General features: G+C 42.5%; 1 protein-coding gene across 1 annotated transcript in view; it reads right to left on the bottom strand.

Moving 5' to 3' along the window:
* The window catches only part of LRP1B (LDL receptor related protein 1B), a 1,445,547-nt gene that overhangs the window by 926,810 nt on the left and 494,565 nt on the right, over nt 1–24,172 (bottom strand). The window contains exon 14 of the mRNA XM_033944130.1: nt 3,827–3,967. Coding sequence (XP_033800021.1) covers nt 3,827–3,967 — 141 coding nt within the window. The remainder of the gene's footprint in view (nt 1–3,826; nt 3,968–24,172) is intronic.

Raw genomic sequence — 24,172 nt, 5'->3', positions numbered from 1 at the left:
CACCGGTCCGAGACACTCCGGTGTGCAGCTGCCGGAGAGAGGACGCTGGAGAGGAAAGTCCGCCGCTGGAGCTGGAAGGTAACAGACCGCCAAAGGGTGGGAGGAAGGGAAGCCGCGTCTCTCTCTCGGGATCGCCGTGTCGAAAGGGCGACCTCCCTTCCGCTCACCCTTGTCCCCTAAACCCCCCCCCCCTGCTTCCTCTGTTGCTTGGCCCCTCCCTTCCCCCTCCCCCCTCCCATCCTATCGCTCCGGCTTCGGCCGATTTGGCCTCGCTCCTCCCTAGAAGGGATCGGAGCTTGTTCTATCTCTCAGTTGTAAAGGTAAGGAATTCCAAAGTTGTGGAGCTGTTACTGAAAATATTTATTGGCGACTCACATAGTTAGACAAGCCAAAGTTAGGACAGCTTTCAAGCTGTCCTAAATTGGCCGGCCTAGCTATGCGGATCCAGGAACTAAATATTGCTGGCACTCACACAATTGCTGACTCCTCCCGAGAGCCACCTTCCGTACCATCTCTGACCAGCCCACTTTTTGCATGGAGGATCAGAGACAATATTCAGCAGTTTCTACCCAGTTTAATGCCACCAAATATCTTCAGTTAGGCAGCTCAGAGTGACTATATCATCAGCAAAATTAAAATCTGTAAGTTGTTCTGGCACCTGCTATTAGAAACCAATGTTTAATGTGTTTTTAGCTTCACACATGAAGTGATCTGTCACCAGGAGGAACAGGAAAGATGAGAGGACACAGTTTTGTTTTGCCTCAATCATGACATCAAAGAAGTCTTTAATGTCATTTCTTATCCAGCATTGGGATCCTTCATACATATTTTTCAACCTTCCATATTAGAATTTATTATTCAATAAAAATACCAATTTACAAAACAGAAAAGATGCTCTAGAGGTTTATGGCAAGAAGATCAGGTCAAATGAAATTAATAAGCATATTTGAGGTAGCTGCAGTGAGATATACAGTAGGTAACTCATATTTTATGCATTATATCCCACCTTTTTCCAAAGTATTGATACAACATTAACACATAGCCTGCACATATATACAAAGGGGTTGCAAAAATTTGTGCAATAAGGTACAGAAGGTAGAAACTAATGATTCAGGTCCTGCCAGATGAAATATAAAAAGGGTTTTTTAATGGATAGCTGTAGTAAGGAAACTGCTTTTGGTATTACCAATTATGTGGAAAGAGGTGGAAAGTGATGGCACAATGCTCTCTGTTAACACTATGATTACCGTATTTTCTTGCATATAACGCACGCATTATACTGTTTTTACATACCGCGCATACCCTTGCGCATTATACGCGTGAGCGCGTTGTACAAAAATTTTTTACATAATTCCCCCCCCCGACGTCCGATTCACCCCCGCAGGACCGCTCGCACCCCCACCCCGAAGGACCGCTCACACACACCCGCATCCCCACCCCAAAGGACTGCTCGCACGCACTCCCACCCGCACCCCCACCCTGAAGGACCGCTCGCATCCCCACAGCCTTCCGAACCCCCCCATCATGTAGAAGCTCCTACCGGTGTCCTGCTGCTTCCTCTTGGCGGTCCCGACACCCGACACGATCGGGGCAAGAGGGAGCTCAAGCCCTCTTGCCCCATCCAACCGCGGCACCCCCGACACGATCGGGGCAAGAGGGAGCTCAAGCCCTCTTGCCCCCCCCCCCAACTCCCCGACACGATCGGGGCAAAAGGAAGCCCAAGCCCTCTTGCCCCGCCGACTCCCCAACTCCCCGACAATATCGGGCCAGGAGGGAGCCCAAGTCCTCCTGGCCCTGGCGACCCCCCCCCCCCCCCGCTAGTTGTTCGGGCCAGGAGGGAGCCCAAGTCCTCCTGGCCACGGCGACCCCCTATCCCCCACCCCGCACTACATTACGGGCAGGAGGGATCCCAGGCCCTCCTGCCCTCGACGCAAACCCCCCTCCCCCTAATGACCGCCCCCCCCCAAGAACCTCCGACCGCCCCCCCAGCCGACCCGCGACCCCCCTGGCCGACCCCCATGACACCCCCACCCCCCTTCCCCATACCTTTGTGTAGTTGGCCGGACAGACGGGAGTCAAACTCGCCTGTCCAGCAGGCAGCCAACGACGGAATGAGGCTGGATTGGCCCATCCGTCCCAAAGCTCCGCCTACTGGTGGGGCCTAAGGCGCCTGGGCCAATCAGAATAGGCCCGGGAGCCTTAGGTCCCACCTGGGGGCGGGGCCTGAGGCACATGGGCCCAACCCGACCATGTGCCCAAGGCCCCGCTCCCAGGAGGTACCTAAGGCTCCCGGGCCTATTCTGATTGGCCCAGGCGCCTTAGGCCCCACCAGTAGGCGGAGCTTTGGGACGGATGGGCCAATCCGGCCTCATTCCGTCGTTGGCTGCCTGCCGGACAGGCGGGTTTGGCTCCTGTCTGTCCGGCCAACTACAGAAAGGTACGGGGAAGGGGGGTGGGGGTGTCGTGGGGGTCTGCCAGGGGGGTCGCGGGTCGGCTGGGGGGGCGGTCGGAGGTTCTTGGGGGGCGGTCATTGGGGGGAGGGGGGTTTGCGTCGAGGGCAGGAGGCTGTCGAGGGCAGCCTCCTGCGTCGAGGGCAGGAGGCTCCTGTCTGTCCGGCCAACTACAGAAAGGTACGGGGAAGGGGGGTGGGGGTGTCGTGGGGGTCTGCCAGGGGGGTCGCGGGTCGGCTGGGGGGGCGGTCGGAGGTTCTTGGGGGGCGGTCATTGGGGGGAGGGGGGTTTGCGTCGAGGCTGAGGGGGTGCGAGCGGTCCTTCAGGGTGGGGGTGCGGGTGCGTGCGAGCGGTCCTTCGGGGTGGGGGTGCGAGCGGTCCTTCGGGGGTGGGGTGAATCGGACGTCGGGGGGGGGGCATCAGGCTTTCAGGGTGGGGACAGGACTTCAAGGGGGAGAGGAGAGTCGGGGCGGGCGAAAGGAGTGTCGGGGTGGCCAGAGAAGAGTCGGGCAGCATGCACGGTATACGGGTGTGCGCAATATATAAAAATTTATGTACATAAAATTGTGTTTTCCGCGCGCTATACCCGTGTGCGCATTTTACACGGGTGCGCGTTATCTACGTGAAAATATGGTAATAGTATAGTAAATGTCAAGTGATAATTTAAAAACCACCGCATAGGAAGCAATCACTGTTCCTTGTAAGCTTAGTGGAAATCCTAAAACTGTATATGCCTTTGTCCTCTCTTGCATGGACTACTGCAATACATCACTCAATGGACTGACAGCAAAATGTATAAAGTGTCTCCAACATGTACAAAAATCAGCAATCAAACTACTGAAGAACCTTTGCACCCGTGATTCAGTATCCCAAGCCATTAATATAAAAAATAGAAAAATTAGGAATTTTATAGCCATGGTTAAAATAGCCTTAGTTTAAATAAATAAATAATAAATATTTACAATGCAGCTTAGTAAAAGGACCCTTTAATGTCTATTCTTTGATGAGGAAATTCTATAAAAGGTGCCACTGGAGGAAGTGAGGTGGGAGATCCATGCCTCGTACCCCCCACAAGTGGCTCACGTACCCCTAGGGGTATGCGTACCATGTGTTGAGAAACACTGCTCTAAAGGTCTTAGGTGCCTATATGGAAGGCATTTAAAACCCTGGCCTACATTACAGGCACCTACATTTTAAGAGGTGTGATTCTATTAAGAGGCACCTAAGTATGATTGACATTTATACAATTTCCTCCTAAGTGCAAGCAATTTTCTGAACCTAAACTACAAACTGAATACACATTTCTAACTATAACATGCAAAGTTCTACATATACAAAAGGAAAACATGTTTCAAGCAATACAGATGAGCACTTACTACATTTTCTGGGGTCTTCATCACTGCCATCTAAGCAATCATTGTCTCCATCACACTGCCAGTTCTCCTGGATACAATACTTATTTTTACACTGGAATTCCCCCAATTTGCAAATTTGCGGTAAAGGTTCTCCGGGATTAACTGAAAAAGAATATGCAGTAATTTAATGGAGTAATAAAATATAAATTTGTGCTTCAAACGTCTCATTCAACAACTAGTGATTTTCAAAAATGGTCAAACAAGATAGATGCCCTAAGAGCCAGAACATCTAGATGAGCCATTTAAAAAAAAAGATAGGCATCTTGCAGTTTTGAAAACAATTGTTTTCCTGACCCGACTTTTGGATGTCTTTGTAGAAACATACAAAATAGGACCTAGACATCCTATTAAAAATGATCCTCCATGTATTTAAGAGGAAGACTAGGAGACATTTTAGGGCTTGAGCAAAAAGTTAAGTGAAGAGCTTTGTTGTAGATAATGTTTCCTGCTTAAATAGAGCTACAAAAATAACTGTCCAAATTTAGGGGTCCTTTTACTAAAGTGTACTAATGGATTTAGTGAACGCTGTCAATTAGCGCATGCTATATCTATATATATAAAATCGGAGGTATGTGTGTATGTATGTGTATGTGTATGTGCCGCGATCACGCAAAAACGGCTTGACCGATTTGAACGAAACTTGGTATGCAGATCCCTCACTACCTGGGGTGATATGTTCTGGGGGTCTCGCGGCCCACCTGCACAAGTGGGCGGAGCTACAAACAGAAAATCAGATTTCACCCATTCATGTCAATGGAAAAAATGTAAAAAGCTGCCAACGCAAAAACGGCTTGCCCGATTTGAACAAAACTTGGTATGCAGATCCCTCACTACCTGGGGTGATATGTTCTGGGGGTCTCGCGACCCACCTGCACACGTGGGCGGAGCTACAAACAGAAAATCAGATTTCACCCATTCATGTCAATGGAAAAAATGTAAAAAGCTGCCAACGCAAAAACGGCTTGCCCGATTTGAACAAAACTTGGTATGCAGATCCCTCACTCCCTGGGGTGATATGTTCTGGGGGTCTCGCGGCCCACCTGCACACGTGGGTGGAGCTACAAACAGAAAATCAGATTTCACCCATTCAAGTCAATGGAAAAAATGTAAAAAGCTGTGGGACCGATTTGAACGAAACTTGGTATGCAGATCCCTCACTACCTGGGGTGATATGTTCTGGGGGTCTCGCGGCCTACCTGTACACGTGGGCGGAGCTAAAAACAGAAAATCAGATTTCACCCATTCAAGTCAATGAAAAAAATGTAAAAAGCTGTGGGACCGATTTGAACGAAACTTGGTATGCAGATCCCTCACTACCTGGGGTGATATGTTCTGGGGGTCTCGCGGCCCACCTGCACACGTGGGCGGAGCTACAAACAGAAAATCAGATTTCACCCATTCAAGTCAATGGAAAAAATGTAAAAAGCTGTGGGACCGATTTGAACGAAACTTGGTATGCAGATCCCTCACTACCTGGGGTAATATGTTCTGGGGGTCTCGCGGCCCACCTGCATACATGGGCGGAGCTACAAACAGAAAATCAGATTTCACCCATTCAAGTCAATGGAAAAAATGTAAAAAGCTGTGGGACCGATTTGAACGAAACTTGGTATGCAGATCCCTCACTACCTGGGGTGATATGTTCTGGGGGTCTCGCGGCCCACCTGCACACATGGGCGGAGCTACAAACAGAAAATCTGATTTCACCCATTCAAGTCAATGGAAAAAATGTAAAAAGCTGTGGGACCGATTTGAACGAAACTTGGTATGCAGATCCCTCACTACCTGGGGTGATATGTTCTGGGGGTCTCGCAGCCCACCTGCACATGTGGGCAGAGCTACAAACAGAAAATCTGATTTCACCCATTCAAGTCAATGGAAAAAATGTAAAAAGCTGTGGGATCTCCAGTTATTTTACTTAGCAACCTTGACTCACCAAAACTTTGCAATGGCACAAGGCTTTGTGTAAAGAGGTTACTGGCCAATGTAATTGAAGCGACTATCTTAACCGGAAAGGGACAAGGTGAAACCGTATTTATCCCGCGGATACCACTTATTCTAACAGATCTTCCTTTTCAGTTTAAGAGATTGCAAATTCTAGTGAGACTTGCATTCTCTATCACAATCAACAAATCACAAGGACAGACTATTACATATTGTGGAGTGGATTTAAGATCCCCCTGTTTTTCCCATGGACAATTCTATGTTGCTTGCTCAAGGGTGGGTTCACCCAAGAATGTATATGTTCTTGCTCCTGGAGGTGAAACTAAAAATGTTGTTTATAATCAAGTTTTGTGTTAGTTGTATTTGTATTCATTTTGTCAAATATTTTACTTTATAATTTTAATATTGTACTTTTTATAAAGCTGAAAAAAATATTTTCATTCACCACTATAAAGTATCTTTATTTGATTCCATTTACAGTGTTATTGCTATAATTAAATACCCGTGCAACGCCGGGGTATCAGCTAGTACTATAATAATAATAATTATTTTATTTTTATATACCGCCATACCAAAAAGGTTCAAAGCGGTTCACAACAAGAAAAGTTAATACATACAGTGTAAATAAAATAGCATAAAGATAAAAACAGGCAGATAAAATTAAAATACATCAATGAAAAGCATAGATAATTTAAAATGGAACACATTAAGATACCAATCTATCAAACAGGTGTGTCTTTAACAGTTTTCTAAAATTGAAATAGGAAGTAGCCTCTAGCATAATTTTTCCAAGTCACGTATTCAATTTGGCGGCCTGAAATGAGAAAGTTCTCTCAAAGAACTTCTAATAATGACAAGATTTTATAGAGGGATAATTAAACAGGTGTTGGAGTGACTCAAAGAGAAGTGCGGGGCAAGATAGCCTGGTAACATACCGAAAACTGCTTTATAGCAAATGCAAGAGAACTTAAACAGGACTCTGAACTCTACCGGCAACCAGTGAAGTTTTTGATAAAAAGGAATAATGTGCTCCCAGTTTTTTAATCCAAAAATGAGGCGAACAGCCATATTCTGGACCACTCTCAATTTTTTAAGTATTTTTAAAGTACTATGTGGCTCACCTATTTTGGGCTCAGGCCCACTGAGTTTCAGCACACCTCTGATGTAGCTGGCAGGGATTCCTAGGTCCCGCCAGCTAAAAACTCCGAATACCTCTTCCTCTTCTGTATCTTTTAAAGTTGAGATCTTCGCTGTTAGCAAGCAGTACCAGCTTCATAGTCTTCCTTCTGATGTAGTATGTCAGAAAGAAGGCTGTGGGGATGGTGTGAGCAGCTCATAAGTTGCACTGCTCGTTGCTGGTGAAGATCTCAACTGTAAAAGGTATGTGGCTGCAGGGGCAGGGGTGAGAGACTGGGTTTCCTGAGAGGGAAAGGCAAGATTGCCTATGAGGAGAAGTTCTGCCCATTATTTAAAGCAATTGGAATGTTTCAATCAGAAAATATTATATACAAAAATGTAACCTGAGGCTTTGAAGCTGAATTGACAGAATGGAAATTGACCCTTTAGAATATCACCCTTTTTTGTTTCCTTTTATTTCTACATATCCAAGAAAGTTAATGTAACAACCACACAAATGTAGACAATTTTGATATATTTTATTTCAGAACAATTGTTTACACACATTGGGCACAAGGTTTCATCGTATTGTCCATGATGACACCCAGATCTTTTTCTTAAGCGCTGACCCCCAAGGTGGACCCTAGCATCCAGTAACTATGATTTGGATTATTCTTCCCAATGTGCATCACTTTGCATTTGTCCACATTAAATTTAATCTGCCCTTTGGACACCTAGTCTTCCAATTTCCTAAGGTCTTTCTGCAGTTTTTCACAGTCCGCATGCGTTATAACAACTTTGAACAGTTTAGTGTCATCTGCAAATTTAATCATGTCACTCGAAGTTCCAATGTCCAGATCATTTATAAATAAGTTAAATAGTACTGGTCCTGGTACAGATCCCTGTGGCACACCACTATTTACTCTCCTCCATTGAGAAAAATGGCCATTTAACCATACTTTCTGTTTTCTATCCACTAACCTATTCCTAATCCACAACTGAACTTTGCTACCTATCCCATGACTTTAATTTTCTCAGGAGCCTCTCATGAAGAACTTTGCAAAAAGCTTTCTGAAAATCTAGATACATTACATCAACCAGCTCACCTTTATCCACATATTTATTCACTCCTTCAAAGAAGTCAAGCAAATTGGTGAAACAAGACCTCTCTTGGCTGAACCCTTGCTGACTCTGTATCATTAGATCATGTCTGTCTACATGTTCCACAATTTTATTTTTAATAATTGTTTCCACTATTTTTCACGACACTGAAGTCAGGTTTACCAGTCTGTAATTCCCCGGATCTCCGTTGGAACCCTTTTTAAAAATTGGCATAACATTGGCCAGCCTCCAATCCTCAGGTACTACAGACAATTTTAGTGACAGGTTACAGATCACTAACAACAGATCAGCAATTTCATGTTTGAGTTCTTTCAGTACCCTGGGATTTATACCATCCGGTCCAACTGCAGGAAGATATTAGGAAATTGGAAGACTGGGCTTCTAAAGGGCAGATGAAATTTAATGTAGACAAATGCAAAGTGATGCACATTGGGAAGAATAATCCAAATCATAGTTACTGGATGCTAGGGTCCACCTTGGGGGTCAGCGCTCAAGAAAAAGATCCGAGTGTCATCATTGAAAATATGCTGAAACCTTTCTCAAATGTGCGGCGGCATCTGAAAAAAGCAAACAAGATGCTAGGGATTATTATAAAAGGGATGGTAAGAAAACACTAAGAATGTTATAATGCCTCTATATCTCATTGGTGTGACCTCACTTTGAGTATTGTGTTCAGTTCTGGTCTCCTTATCTCAAAAAAAGATATAGCGATACTAGAAAAGGTTCAAAGAATAGCAACCAAGATGATAAAGGGGAGGGAACTCCTCTCATATGAGGAAAGACTAAAGAGATTAGGGTTTTTCAGCTTGGAAAAGAGATGGCTGAGGGGAGATATGATTGAAGTCTACAAGATTCTGAGTGGTTTAGAATGGGTACAAATGGATCGATTTTTTACTGCATCAAGATTTACAAAGACTAGGGAACACTCAAAATTACAGAGTAATACTTTTTAAATCAATAGGAGGAAATATTTTTTTCACTCAGACAATAGTTAAGCTCTGGAACTAGTTGTCAGAGGAAGTGGGATGAGCAGTTAATGTAGATGGTTTTAAAAATGGTTTGGACAAGCTCCTGGAGGAAAAGTCCACAGTTAGTTGTTGAGACAGACATAGGGGAAGCCACTGCTTGCCCTGGATCGGTGGCATTTAATGTTGCTACTATTTGGATTTTTGCCAGGTAGTTGTGTCTTGGATTGGCCTCCATGAAGATGGGATCCTGGGCTAGATGGTCCATTGGTCTGACCCAGAAAGGCTGTTGTTATATCTTCTGGTAAAAAATGTTTCTTATGTGAAACTTACCAAAGGGCAAAATGTTCATCTTCTGAGTGTGAAAAATCAACCCGACCTTTTTCAAAAACACGATAGCGTTTTTATGTCAGGCTGGTACACTGAATGCTCTACGCTGCTCCTGACACTCATAGATTTCAGGAGCAGCACAGAGCATTCAGCGCCCCAGCCTGCACTAAAAACTGCTAGTGCAGTTTTGTAAAAGGGGGGGGGGGGATTATTTATTTATTTGTCATATTTATAGCCTGCTCAATTTTGAAGCGCTAAACAATACAAATTTGTCCACTCTTTCCGTTCAAGAGTTGTGCCAAGTAGAACACATAATCTTATTCCCCATAATTAAGAATACTATAATTTTCTTTGCATAGCACATCCAGTGGCATCATGTTCTGATGTTTTATCATTGTTAATGTTGCCTGTATGCCTGCTTAAACAACATTGTCTTTAGGTTGTTCTTAACTCCTCCAAGAGTCTCAGCCTTAATGTTAAAAGTAGACTGTTCCATAATTCAGGTCCTGCTACTCTTCTATTCTAATCACAAGATGTGAAGGGGTTTCAATCAAAGATTTAGACGGTGACCTTAAGCTTGCTATAATCACTGGAGAAACCACATTATTCAAGACTTTAAAAACCAGCAATAATATTTTAAATTGAATTCTATATTTGATAGGAGCCAATGTAGATCTTTCAACTGGCCCTTTGTTCTTTTACATCATGTAACTTATTTTTCAAAGGTGCAAAGAAACCGCAGACTTTCCCATGTTTCCACCTAAGCGAACCTTTGCAGAAAGTTTAGACTGGATTTTCAAAACAGACTGAGGTCAACATACACAAAGGTAACTGAATGCATTTTGCTCCTTATCTTTATGCCAGATTTACTCCTGGCTTATTCATTTACCTCCCCCCCCCCTTTTTACAAAACCGCAAAAGTAGTTTGTAGCGCAGGCCAGCACGCAGAAAACTCGGCGCTGCTCCTGATACTCATAGCACACCGGCCTATGCTAAAAACCGCTTTTGCAGTTTTGTTAAAGGGGAGGGGGTTAAGTAGAATCACTGAATATGCAGTAGGGAAGTATCCTAATGGTTAGTGCAGTGCCTGGGAAACCAGGTTCAATGTCCACTGCAGCACCTTATGACTCTAGGCAAGTCACTTAACCCTACATTGTCCCAAATACAAAATAAGCACCTGTACATAATAAGCAAAACACTTTGATTGTGACCACAGAAAGGTAGTATATCAAATCTCATTCCCTTCCCTGAAAGGTAAATAAATTCTCCTTTTAAAATATAGCCAGCTATTTGTGTGGTCCAACTTAAATATGATAGCGTAGTAGATGTCAGTAGATAAAAAACCTGAAAGGTCCATCCAGTCTACCCCAAATCACAATTATTATTAATTCATGATTAAACGAACAATGAATGTGGCATACAATATGTGATCCTGGCCTTTGTAATTTCTGGGACCCACAACTGTCCTTATATTCCAGCTACTGGAGCTACCATCAAAGCCCACTCCAGCCTATCCAAATCTGTCTCGTCATATACAGTACACAGACTGTAGAAATTTGCCCTGCACTGTCCTCAAGTTCCCTCTCCAACCCTCTCTAGCCCATCCTAAACTGTCTTGCCACATACAGGACACAGACCATAGAAGTCTGTCCGATATTGGCCTTAGTTCTTCACAGTCAAAGTCACCATCAAAGCACCACTCAACATATCAACACTCATGCATCATTTAAGTTTTTTTTTTTTTTATATACCATTTTCTAATTATGGATTATCTGTGTTGATCTCATGCCTTTTTAAATTCAATCACCAATTTTGGCTCTATCATCTCCTTTGAGAAGGCATACTTGACACTGATCATTCTCTAAATGAAACAATAATTTTCTCACATACTCCTGAGACTGTCACTCCACAATCTCAATTCATGTCCTCTAGTTTTATTGTTTCCCTTCTGTGGAAAATATGTTTCTATATTAGTATATTTCAAGTATTTAAATGTCTGTACTATATCTCCCGTATTCTTCCTTTCCTGTAGGGCAATGTTCCTCAACTTCTTCAAGCCAAGAACCTCCTAAGCCTAATAAATACCAACCGAGTATCCCCACCCAAGCTCCACCCCAGACCCCACCCCCATAATAATAGTACTAATTGTAACGCAATTTCTCCCATCCATTTTTCATATACACACAATATAATCTTATTAATACATAATGGTAACCACAAAATAAAAAAATATAAAGAACACTGTACGCAGAGAAAATGTAAATTATGATTTATATTTGTGTGGTTTTATTTCAAAGAAGTCAAACCAGATGACTTTAAAATATGCAATCAGTAACAACTATAGAAAAATAAGACAAATAAAGAGCAAAATATAGACAGCAGATATAAATTCACAAAACTCACACATTTCATGAGTCTCTGGTTGAATTTCCTTCTGACTGTACATCCAATATTTATTTCTTTCTGCCTCCTACACACTTCCTCTCCTCTGGATCCCATTCCCTTCCCCAACCAATGTCTCTCTCTCTCTGTCCATCCATGAGTCTAACTTTTCTTCCTCTCTCTTCCATCCCTATTGGCAATATGTTTCCCTCTCTCTCTCACTGTCTATCTGTCTTGAGAGATCCAGGCATCTCTCTCACCCCTTCTACTGCCACATGCCACATCCAAAATTTCTCCCTCTCTCATCCCTCAGATCATATGCAGCACTTTTCACCACTACCCATCAGCCCCATGCCCATTTCTTCTTCTATCACCCCTCTCCAGCACAATGCCACATCTCTCCCTCCATCACCATGTCCAACATTCCTCCCCCTTGCATCCCCTTCAATTTGTCCCTCTGTTCCCTCTCCACCACCATATCCAACATTTCTCCCTCATCCTTCTAGTCCTCATCCATCTCTAAATTTCTTCTCTCTCTCTCTCTCTCTATGCCCAATTTTCCTTTCTTCTTTTCCCCATGTGCACCCTATCACTCACACACTCATGCCCATCAATTCTCCCTTTCTGTTCCCTCCCTTCTGTGTCCCATGTTCATGCCCCTTCCCTTCCTTCTGTGTCAAGTTCATGTCCCCTCTCCCTCCCCGCTTTCCAGCTTTGTCCCAAAATTAAATTGCACGCCGAGGATCCCTACCTGTCCCGCCCACCTGCACCCCTCTTCCCTAAAGTTGACATGTTCATAGAAGCCGCAGGCACCACCGGAGGTCCCACCTTCCCTACCTGCCTGCCTGTCTGCCCACCCACCACACCACCCGCCACCCCCGAAGCGGACCCTGTTACTTTGTTGGAGCTGGACTCGCTCTATCCTCCCCCAGCAGCAACTCCGTGCAGGGATGGTGCATGCAGTGTTCACACGCTGCACGTGACTGGACCACAAGCCTTCCCTCTGACATCAGAGAGAAGGTTCCTAACTGAGTAACATTAGACCATTCTAACTTTTGAAGATCCCTGTTTATATTGGGATGTCTACTCTATTAGAAATCTTGATATTATTCACAAAAAAAGCCTTACCTTGTAACACTTCACCAATGTCACTCACAAATATATTGAATAGAATCTGTCCTAGCACTAATGCTTGAGGCAATCCACTTAACTTTCCTTCCAAGTAAATCCCACTAACTATCACTCTGACATCTGACTTTTAACCAGTTTCTAATCTAGCTCACCATTTTGGGTCCTGACTTCAGCCTGTAAAGTTTATTCAAAACTTCCTATGAGGAACTTGATGAAATCCATGTACATGAACTCTTGGATGTGTTCTCTAATTACCCAATCCCAATCTTACTATGAGTTCTGAAAATCAATGAAAACCTATTTGTTTGGTAAATTTATGTGATGATTTTACATTGTATTATATTGCATTGCATTGTATTGTATCGTACTGTATTGTATTCCATTAAATTCTACTGTATTTTGTGTCTTCGCTGATATGTCTCAGTTCTTTTGTTGTGAACCACCTGGAACTTCTGGTTGAGCGGTATATAAGAAAATAAATTATTATTATTATCTAGTGAATGCCCTCAATCCAATTTTCTAGTCACCCAGTTAAATAATTCAATTAGATTCATCTGGCAAGATTTACCTTTGGTAAAACTATATCCCTTGGATCTTGTAACCCATTAAATTCCAAGAATTTCACTATCCTTTCCTTAAGCAGCACTTCCATTACTTTTCCAAGGACTGAATGAGCCTTACCAACCTGTAGTTTACTGCTTCTTCTCTGTCACCACTTTTGTGAAGATGAATCACATCCACTCTTTCCCAATCCTGTGGAACCTCACCCATCTCCAAATATGTAGCATTAAGCAAATGTTTAAGAATATCTACCAGAGCCTCTCTGAACTCCCTCAATATTCTGTTTATAAACACCTTTTTCTGTGAGTGGACTGATACCTACTTTCATATAATCCTTCTCCATGATTTTCTTCTATAAACAGAACATAAATATTTGTTTAGCACAGGGGTGCCCACACTTTTTGGGCTTGCAAGCTACTTTTAAAATGGCCAAGTCAAAATGATCTACCAACAATAAAATAAAAAAAAAACCATAAAGCACACTGTATGCAGAGAAAATGTTAATGGTTAGTGGTTAGTGGTTAAAAGGCACCCACCCACCTAAACAACCGTCTAAACAGGAACCTCTCAACCAGACAGAGGAGAACCCAATCCCCTTTCTCCTTCCCCCCCTTTTAAAGGAACTAAACGCAAAAAGATGTATGACAACTTACTTGCAACACATGCAGCTAAATTGGACCCCTCCATCACCAACCTACTGACAGCATCAACTGACCTCAAGGCTTTCCGCAAAGAAATCAAGACCCTACTATTCAAGAAATTCACCCAAACGTCCTAATCCCTTCCTTTTCCCCTCTCTCCCCCTCTTAGAATCTACTCATCAAAATTGCTTTAGACCTTACGCCTTAATTGTAATTTGTATTTCTCTTCCTGGAAATGTCCAGTTATCGTTCTGATGTAATCCGCTTAGAACTGAAAGGTACAGGCGGAATATAAGCCAGTAATGTAATGTAATATTCCGCGGGTTTTCAAAGAGGTCAAGGCAGATGATTTTATGCAATGTTACCTCAGGAACAACTATACAAAAATAGACAAATATACCCCTTCCCCCTTTTTACTAAACCACGAAAGCAGTTTTTAGCGCAGGGAGCTGCACTGAATGCCCTGCGCTGCTCTCGATGCTCATAGGCTCCCAGTGCTAAAAACCGCTATTGCGGTTTAGTAAAAGGGGGCCATAGTGCATAATATAGATAGCAGATATAAATTCTCAAAACGGACACATTTTGATCACTAAATTGAAAATAAAATCATTTTTCCTACCTTTGTTGTCTGGTGATTTCATGAGTCTCTGGTTGCACTTTATTCTTCTGACTGTGCATCCAATATTTCTTCCCTTCTTTCAGCCTGCTGTATGCTTCCAAACCTCATTCCCTCCACCAACCTTTTTCTTCCTCTCTCCCTGCCCCCTCCCCTTTCTTTATTTCTGTCTCCCTGCCTCTCTTTCTTTCTGTCTTTCTCTCTCCATGCCCCCTTTCTTTCTTTTTCCCTTCTTTCTTTCTGTCTCCTTGCCTGCTCCCAAGCCACTGCCGCCGTCATTGGGGAACAGGCCTCCAAACCACCGCCACCCCAAGCTCTCCCTGCTTCCTCACATAGAAGCATCAGGCCAACCAGATTTCCTCTCCCTGATGTCATTTCTGAAGTCAGAGAGAAAGTTCCGGGCCAGCCAGCAGTGATTGGCTGGCCCAGAACTTCCTCTCCGACGTCAGAATTGACGTCGGGTGGGGGAAGTTGGTCAGCTCGGCGCTTCTGAGTCGGGAAGCATGTAGAACGCAAAGGCAACGAGATCGACTCGCGTTGCCTTCGCGATCTACCGGTCGATTGTGATCAACCTTTTGGGCACCCCTGGTTTAGCACATTCACTTTTCCCTCATCATTCTCCACATACTAGTCTATAGCATCTTTCAGTCTTATAATTTCATGTTAAGCCTTCTTTTCACTAATATACCTGAAAAAAAATATTGTCATTCCTCCTATCATTTCTAAACATTTATTCTTCTTATGCTTTTGCCAGCCATATATCACTCTTCACTTCTTTCAGTTTCATCCAGTATTCTTTTCTATGTTCCTATATTTCATGAACACTAACCTTTTTGTCTTCATTTTCTCAAACACTTGTTTGGAGAACTTATATTGATTTCCTTTTTTTTCTGCTTTTATTTAGTTACATAAAGGTCTGTAGCCATTTGTATTGTTTCTGCTTGGACTATTGTCTTCCAACTACTTATATGCCCTCCCATCTTATGAGATCTTTCTTCATGTACGCCATCATTTTATTAAAGTCAGCATGTTTTGAAAATAGCACTTTGAATTTTGTGTGGCCTCCTCTTTAGCTGTCATTTCAAAACAAACACTCAGACATTAGATACACTTTCCTCGTTTGTGAGTACCAGATCCAGTGTCACTCCTTCCTTTATGGGTTTCATCATCACTTGTCTGAGCAGAGCACTTTGAAAGGCATTCACAGTCTCTCTGCTTCTTTCCAATTCCACAGATGGAACTTTCCAGTTGACATCAGGCAGGTTGAAATATCCCAGCTTTTAGTTATCTACAACCGGATCTTTATCAAGCTGCTCTGATTGTGGTGGAGGTCTGTAGACAACATATATTTGAATTGAGGTTTTATCTCGTCTTTTCAAGGCTATCTACTGTATACTGCTGCTTCTTTTCTCTAGACCCCCCTGCATTTCAGTCATTTTAATATTTTTTTCTTACAGTAGAGCTGCTTCTTCAACTTTTTTGACCATCTCTATCTTTTCTAAATAGATTATATCCCAATTTAAGGCTCCTTTTACTAAGGTGCGCTAGTGGTTTTAGCGCACGCTTAGCGTGTGCTACAGTGCCGCACACGCTAAATGCTAACGCCTCCATAGAGCTTGCATTAGTATTTTTCATTTAGCGCGTGGTTTGTGCGTGCTAATATTTAGCGCACACTAAAAACGTTAGTGCACCTTAGTAAAAGGAGTCCTTAATCTTAAACAAGTAAACTCTATACCAAAATTGAAATCAAGTCTTAAAACATTCACGTTTAAAGACGCTTATAATGTCTAAGAAGATTAGTTAATGAGAGTAAACAAGAAACTTTCAGTTTATTCCTTTCCCATCTGTGTTCTCTTTTTTTTTTCAAGAATATATTGTGGGGTCCCTTTACTAAGGCGCGCTAACCGATTTAGCAAATGATTAGCGCGTGCTAAATGCTAACGCATCCATAGACTATAACAGGCACGTTAGCGTTTAACGCACGCTAATCATTTGCATGCGCTAAATCGATTAGCGCACACTGAATCAGTTAACACGCCTTAGTAAAAGGGCCCCTGTATTTTCTTTCCCGCCATCCATTCTGTATCAAGTCTTTGTTTTTATGCTGTTCGTTTTTGTCTCTGTTTTTAATACCTTTTTTTTTTTAATTATATATTTATTTTAAATCTATTGTAAACCACTTAGGCCCTCTTTTACTAAGGTGCGCTAATCAATTTAGCACATGTTAAATGCTAATGCATGCACGTCAGTCTATGGACGTGGTAGCATTTAGCACACACTAATTCGATTAGCATGCACTAATCGGTTAGCACACTTTAGTAAAAGAGGGGGGTTAAACTTACTGATAGGCGGTATATCAAATTAAAAATAAATTTGAAATTATTATTGTGTCCCATTCATCGCCATTGATCCGTGTTTTTGTGATAGCAATGATATGTATTAATGCTGCAGATCATGAACTTTATTATTTAGGGCTCCTTTTATCAAGGCGCACTATGGGGGTTAGCGTGTCGGACATTTCATCACGCGCTAACCCCCGTGGCAGCCTAAAATCCTAATGCCTCGTCAATGGAGGTGTTAGGTACTAGCGCGGCAGGCGGCTTAATAGGCGGTATTCCGCTCGTTAAACCGCTACCGCGTTTTTGTAAAAGGATCCCTTAGACCGTGAGTGTTTGTAGTCATTGTTTTCCACCGACTGATCTCCCTTCCCAATAACTGATGGACAGTATAGAATGGGTTACTCCTCCTTGAATTTAGTAACTCAATTAGATATTGTGGTAACCATTCTGGTGCACAATAGAGAATGACACGGTGACAAAATTCATCACCGTTCCCGTCCCCGCGGATAACCGCGGGAAATAATCCCATGTCATTTTCTAGTTAGGTATCATTAAGAAGGGTATCTCGACCAGAACGAAGGAAGTCATCCTGCCACTGTACCGGGCTATGGTGCGCCCGCATCTGGAATACTGTGTACAGTACTGGTCACCGTACCTCAAAAAGGACATGGCAATGCTTGAGGGAGTCCAGAGAAGAGCAACTAAACTGATTAAGGGTATGGAAAACCTTACATACACTGACAGACTGAAGAAGCTGGGGCTGTTCTCCCTGGAAAAGCGGAGACTCAGAGGAGATATGATAGAGACCTTCAAGATCCTGAGGGGCATCGAAAAGGTTGACAAAGACAGATTTTTCAATTTGAAAGAAACCACAAGAACAAGGGGTCACTCGATGAAATTGAAGGGGGACAGGTTTAAAACAAACGCAAGGAAGTACTTTTTCACACAGAGGGTGGTGGACACATGGAACACCCTTCCGGAGGCCGTGATAAGAAATAGCACAGTACAGGGTTTCAAGGATGACCTGGATAGGTTCCTGGAAGACAAAGGGATTGAGGGGTACAGATAAGAGCAGTGGAAGGTTTAGAGATAAGTGTAGAGGTAGGCAATAAAATTAGTCAGGGACCGCTGACCAGGCAATATGCCTGATGGGCCGCCGCGTGAGCGGACCGCTGGGCTGGATGGACCTCTGGTCTGCCCCGGCGGAGGCGACTACTTATGTACTTATGTACTTATGTAGTGTCTATTTCAACCTCGGTCCTTCTACACCAGCATTCTTCAAAGCAAAGCTTGAGGGTCAGTGGTTGTGCTCAATTATACTCCGATTCTTCCCTCCTTAAGGAATGACATGAAGATGGTTTCCCGCGGTTATCCGCGGGAACGGGAACGGTGATGAATTTTGTCACCGTGTCATTCTCTAGTGCACAACTCTTTATGGGGAAAGGTGACCAAGTGCTTGCAGCTATTTTGACTTTAGAACTAGTCTTATCAATAAAGCTTTACCCCCTCTTTTACTAAGGTGCACTAACTGATTAGCGTGCGCTAAACGCTAACACATCCATAGACCGCATGATAAATTGATTAGCGCACGCTAATCGGTTAGCGCACCTTAGTAAAAGAGGGCCTAAGTGTAAGCTATCATTGGTACCTTAAATTCCCCTTTCCTCTTATTTTTTTGGATTCTTTCATAAACAATTTTTTAAATAGTGTTTATTTTCAATAATTTAAATTTTGTTTGTTTTCAATACGGTAATTTAAATTAATTTATCTTCCAAAACAATAACCTTAATGACAGTTTCTAGAGGAATACCAAAGTCTTTCACTTAAATTTGTAATATTGCACTTAGCTTTGTTTTCTTCAGTGCAATTTTCTCCTGGCTTTATGTACAGCTGGTGGTAATTGTTTTCCAGCTACATTTTAATGGCAGTGCCAACTTCTGCACGGGTTTTCTTGTTTTGTCTTACCTTCTACTGCACTGCTAAGAAATGAATTGCTAACATTGTATGAATAAATGAATCATAACTTTGTCTCCACTTATTCCCAGCCAAACATCTCTCTGCCATCTTCCTCCTAATAGTTTAAACCAGGGGTGTCCAACCTTTTGGCTTCCCTGGGCCACACTGGCCGAAAAAAATAGACAGTAAACACCCGGGGGCAGCAGAGAAAAACACTGCATCGCCCTCGACCGGGGCCGCATGTGGCCCTCGGGCCGCAGGTTGGACACCCCTGGTTTAAACTTTGGCTGGACATTAAAATATCCAACCAAAAATAATGAGCTGGTAATTCTTAAATTAAAATGATTTATACGATTAACTCTCCCACAATCCAACAAAAGTGCACCTACTATGGGATTTAGGCCCAAATTCTGTAACCAGCGCCAAAAGTTAGGCACCTATTTTGGAGGCGCCCAACTAGATAGGCACCTATTCAAATTGAATAATAAGCTAAATTAAGCTTTTTAATCAGCACTGATTGAAACATAGGCGCCTATCAAGAAAAACACGATTCTATAAGAAGGCGCCTCAAAATTTAGACGACCTTCAAAAAATAGGCGCTATGCACGTTAGGTGTGGGCGTGGCTATGTGTTAGGCGCTTTCTTACAGAATCGCTGCTCTTAAGCGTGCATAAGCACTCGCATGGGCGCCTAACTTGTGCCTAGAGCTGGCCTATTTACTGGGTGTCTCCAAACTAGGTGTCGCTCAGCGTGATTCACTAAACAGCACCCAATTGTGCTTGAATCATGCTGAACGGGGCCTATATCGGCGCCTACCTTTTGGGCGCTTCTTATAGAATTTGCCCTTTAATATCTACTTTTAGCTGAATTAAGATAAGGATATTTACAGATAGCCATTTACCTGAATAAATGGTTTTGAAAGTAGTCTTCTATATTCTTCTTCTTCAATAAGAAATAGTCGCAGTTTGCTAAATTAACATAAAGTTCCAATGGTAGGATTTCTGTCTGAATAGCAGAGACAGGAGGGATGACCCAGTCAAACCTCAGAGGACTATCAGAATTGGAAGATGTTAAGGAAATATGCCAGAAGTAAAAGACTGAACTCCATTTCTTTTCTCAACTAAAAGGTTAATTGTTATGCTGAAGAAGCAGACGTATACATTAATTACAGTTTTCAGAGAACTTTAACACCTGCTATGATGTAGAAATAAAAGAATAAATGTCCTACAGGGTCATAATTCAGTAAGGTAAGATGAATGTTTGCATGCATTTTATAGGGTATGTAAAGAAAAAAGAACTGTAAAAATAGGCCTGCTCTTATTGAATGAAATATTCAACTTTAGTGCCTGAAAAATTAATTGTGCAATATGATGTGGTGTTAAAATAAAATAGCACTTTCTGAAGCATGCATTAATTTCAGTGTCAAGATCTTTCTCCCATGATTAGTGATTCTAGTCAAAGAAAAGGGAGATCTGCAATGAAGGGGTCATAGGATGAGAGCGAAGGGTGGTGGATGCAAGAGATAATCTCCCATTGAAGATGGTGGAGATAGGGCAAGAATCTGAATTCGAGAAAGCATGAGAGAAATACAAAGAAAAAAGAAGGTGGTGTAATAATAATAATAATTATAATAATAATAATCTTTATTCTTCTATACCGCCATAATCGTGTGACTTCTAGGCGGTTCACATTGAAGAGAGCTGGACAATCAGCGAGTTACAATATGCAGATAGTGGATTACAGTATGCTGAATCTTAAAAAGCAGCGAATTACAATACAGTTTGTTAAGAATTTCAGACTTATACGCAGGAGTGGACATTATTAGAAATAATAGAAATTGGATTTAGTGTTTGGTGTAGTTACTGTTTAGGTGATATATCTGTCGAATAAGGCAGTTTTTATGACTTTTCTGAAAGCGTCGTAGGTCAGTCTAGCTCCATTAATGTAGGTTGTCTAGCCAGTGTTGTTGTTTGTTTGCTTGGTACAAAAAAGCTGTAGAGCTGAGCAATCGGTGTTGATCATCAGACTGGATAATAGTCGATTTGGATAAATTGGAGAGATTTGGGCACCACAGTGAGATGCACTTAGAACCAATTCTGTAACAGCACAAGATCCTGATTTGGCTCAGTTGCAGCCCACGGGCAGATAACTTGACATTCTCCTCTGATGCAACAAGTTTCAAGTTTCCAAGTTTATTAAGAATTTGTCATACCACTTTATCGTATATTTCAAGGTGGTTATACAATAAGGGAAAAACAAATAATAGCCAAGACCGGCTGTAATAAAACAACAATCAGGACAAGACAGACGAAATAAAAACAAACTGGGATAGCTATTCAAATGATCACAAGAAATTGGAAAAATTTTGATCGCTTGAATTTTAGTTTTTGGTGCCTTTGTTACAAGATGGAAAAAATTACAAATGTTCAAAGGGGAATTACTAAGGTATTTCAATTAACATGGGGGTCCGTTGACTAATTTTGTTAATAATAGTTGAATGATTTATTAAAATATTTCTGGTATACAATATACATCCAAGGGGTGGGTGGGTGTTATTATCTTAGAAATATTTATGTTCTCTTGTTAACTTAAGTGGGTGGGTGGATGGGGAAAAATGTTTTTCTGAAAGATAAATGTGCTTTTTCTTGTGTTATTATATGTACAGTAAAACCTTGGATTGCAAGTAACTTAGTTTTTAAGTGTTTTGCAAGACAAGCAAAACATTTTATTAAATTTTAACTTGATATACAAGCAACGTCTTGCAATACAAGTACATACAGTATACACACGTCACATCATCACAACTGAGCCGATGGTTCTTCTCTCTCTGACGTGCAAGAGTGCAGTGACTGTTCTAAACGAGTGAGGTCTTCCAATACAAGTACAGTGGTACCTCGGTTTACGAGTGCACCGGTTTGCGAGTGTTTTGCAAGAAGAGCTTGCCTCGCTGTACGAGCGCCCCCCCCCCCGAGAACCGACACCCTCCCCCCCGCGATCCGGCACCCCCCCCGCCGCCATCATGCACCCCCCCCCCCCGTCGCCATCGGGCACCCACCGCCGCCATCGGGCACCCCCCGCCGCCACCTGAGATCCCCCAACCCACCCGAACCCTCTTCTTACTTCCCTCCGCATTGGCATCGCCAGCATCAGCATGTCCTGTGGCCGAAAATCTTCTTCCTGTGCCGGGCCTTGAGCATGCGCGCATGCTCAAGGCCCGGCACAGGAAGAAGATTTTCGGCTACAGGACATGCTAATGCCGATGCGGAGGGAAGTAAGAAGAGGGTTCGGGGGGGTTGGGGGATCTCAGGTGGCGGCGGGGGGTGCCCGATGGTGGCGGGGGGGGTGCATGATGGCAACGGGGGGTGCCGGATCGCGGGGGGGAGGGTGCCCGTTCGCGGGGGGGGCCTTAGGGGGGAGCAATGCCAGTTCTCGGGGGGGGGGAAGGTTTGGGGTGGGAACATATCAAAGCAAGTTTCCCTTACTTCCTATGGGGAAACTTGCTTTGATATATGAGCATTTTGGATTACGAGCATGCTCCTGGAACGGATTATGCTCGTAATCCAAGGTACCACTGTACGTATAGTATTCTGTATTAATGTTTTTGGGTTGTGGAACAAATCATCCGAGTTTCCATTATTTCCTATGGGGAAATTTGCTTTGATATACGAGTGCTTTGGATTACAAGCATGCTTCTGGCACAAATTATGCTCGCAAACCAAGGTTTTACTGTATATCTAATTGTTTAATGCACTTTTGTTGATTTGGAAAATCAATAAAGAAATTTAAAAAAAAAACCCAAAAAACAATCAGGACAGACGAAACAAAACCAAACAAAAGGAGAACTACAATATAATTAAAGGAAAGAGAGGAGAGCAGGAAAATACAAAAGGACAGGGTGACAACATGTCAGTCCAAGGGAAGTGGACAAAATAAAGTTTTTTTTAAAAATTCTTAAAAGGACAGTTAAACTTGGAAAGTGTCTTTAAAAAGGAACGTTTTAAGGGAAGATTTGAATTTCTCCATGATTGTGATGTCGGTATGCTTGACAGTCCTAATTTGAAGGACACTATTTGGTTTTCATGAAACAAAATATTTGGTATTGTGTGCAAAACGTTAAGTTTTTGACACATCAGTTCATAGGATGTTATTCCAAATATATTGTATTGTGGATCATCTAGATCAGTGGTATTCAACACAGTCCTCTGGGTCCACCTGGCCAGTCGGGTTTTCAAAGTCTCTGTCATCCATATTTATTGTGGATATCCTGAAACCCTGACTGGCCAGGTGGTCCCTGAGGACTGGGTTGAATACCACAGATCTAGATGCTGCATTAATCCTCACATCATATGCAGCAAGATCTTTAAATATTGCCCTGGGGTTCTTTGTGATTTCTTTAATTATTTTTTTGGTTTGCTGTTGTGGTGATCTTGTCAGGAAAACTGGGGTAGATTCCCTATACCTTTCAGCTTTTTCCATTTATAGACCGATAGTGAGTGGATGGAATCCCAAATATTTCAGTATGTGGTTATTTACATATTTATTTCCATTTATTAGACAACTAGAGTCAGAAATTCAGCCGGCAGTGGTCAGTGTTTTGCTGAATGCCACCAGCATTATACCTAGAAATTCAATGCCAGGCCATGTCTAGGTTCTGGCATTGAAATTCTGGGTATACAGAGCTGGTGAAAACATAGCCTGTGAAGTGCAATATTCAGCATTGAACCAGCTATGAAGAACCGCGTAAAGATAGGACTATGTTTGATGTGGTCTTGCTGTATTTATGAGGTTATCTCAACTGGGTAAGTGCTGAAAATTGGTAATTAACTGAAAGTGCTGACTCTATTCCTTGGAACACCCTCATAATAGCCAGTTTCAGCTTGAGTGCTAATTGGACATTTTCAGCTGTACTATCCAGTTAATTGGCACTACAAATGCCCAGTTAGCTCTAGACAGGCAATTTAAATGTTCAGGAACTTATTCTGGCCATTTGAATCATTTTGAATATTGGACCCCTATTTTTCTGAAAGCACTAGGACTCTTAAAATATAACCCTGACTGCAGAAAATTTTAGAGGACCTATTGTTTTTCATAGGTCTTCTGAAATTTATTTTGATTGTGGCATGGTGGGTCCCCACTAACTTCCTTTGATAAAAATCAAACCCAAAATCTTATACACGAATATAGGATGTCCGGTGCAATACTTG

This window comes from Geotrypetes seraphini, chromosome 5 (genome assembly GCF_902459505.1).
Source record: "Geotrypetes seraphini chromosome 5, aGeoSer1.1, whole genome shotgun sequence".
Taxonomy (NCBI): domain Eukaryota; kingdom Metazoa; phylum Chordata; class Amphibia; order Gymnophiona; family Dermophiidae; genus Geotrypetes; species Geotrypetes seraphini.
This window is presented reverse-complemented; position numbering and strand designations above follow the sequence as displayed.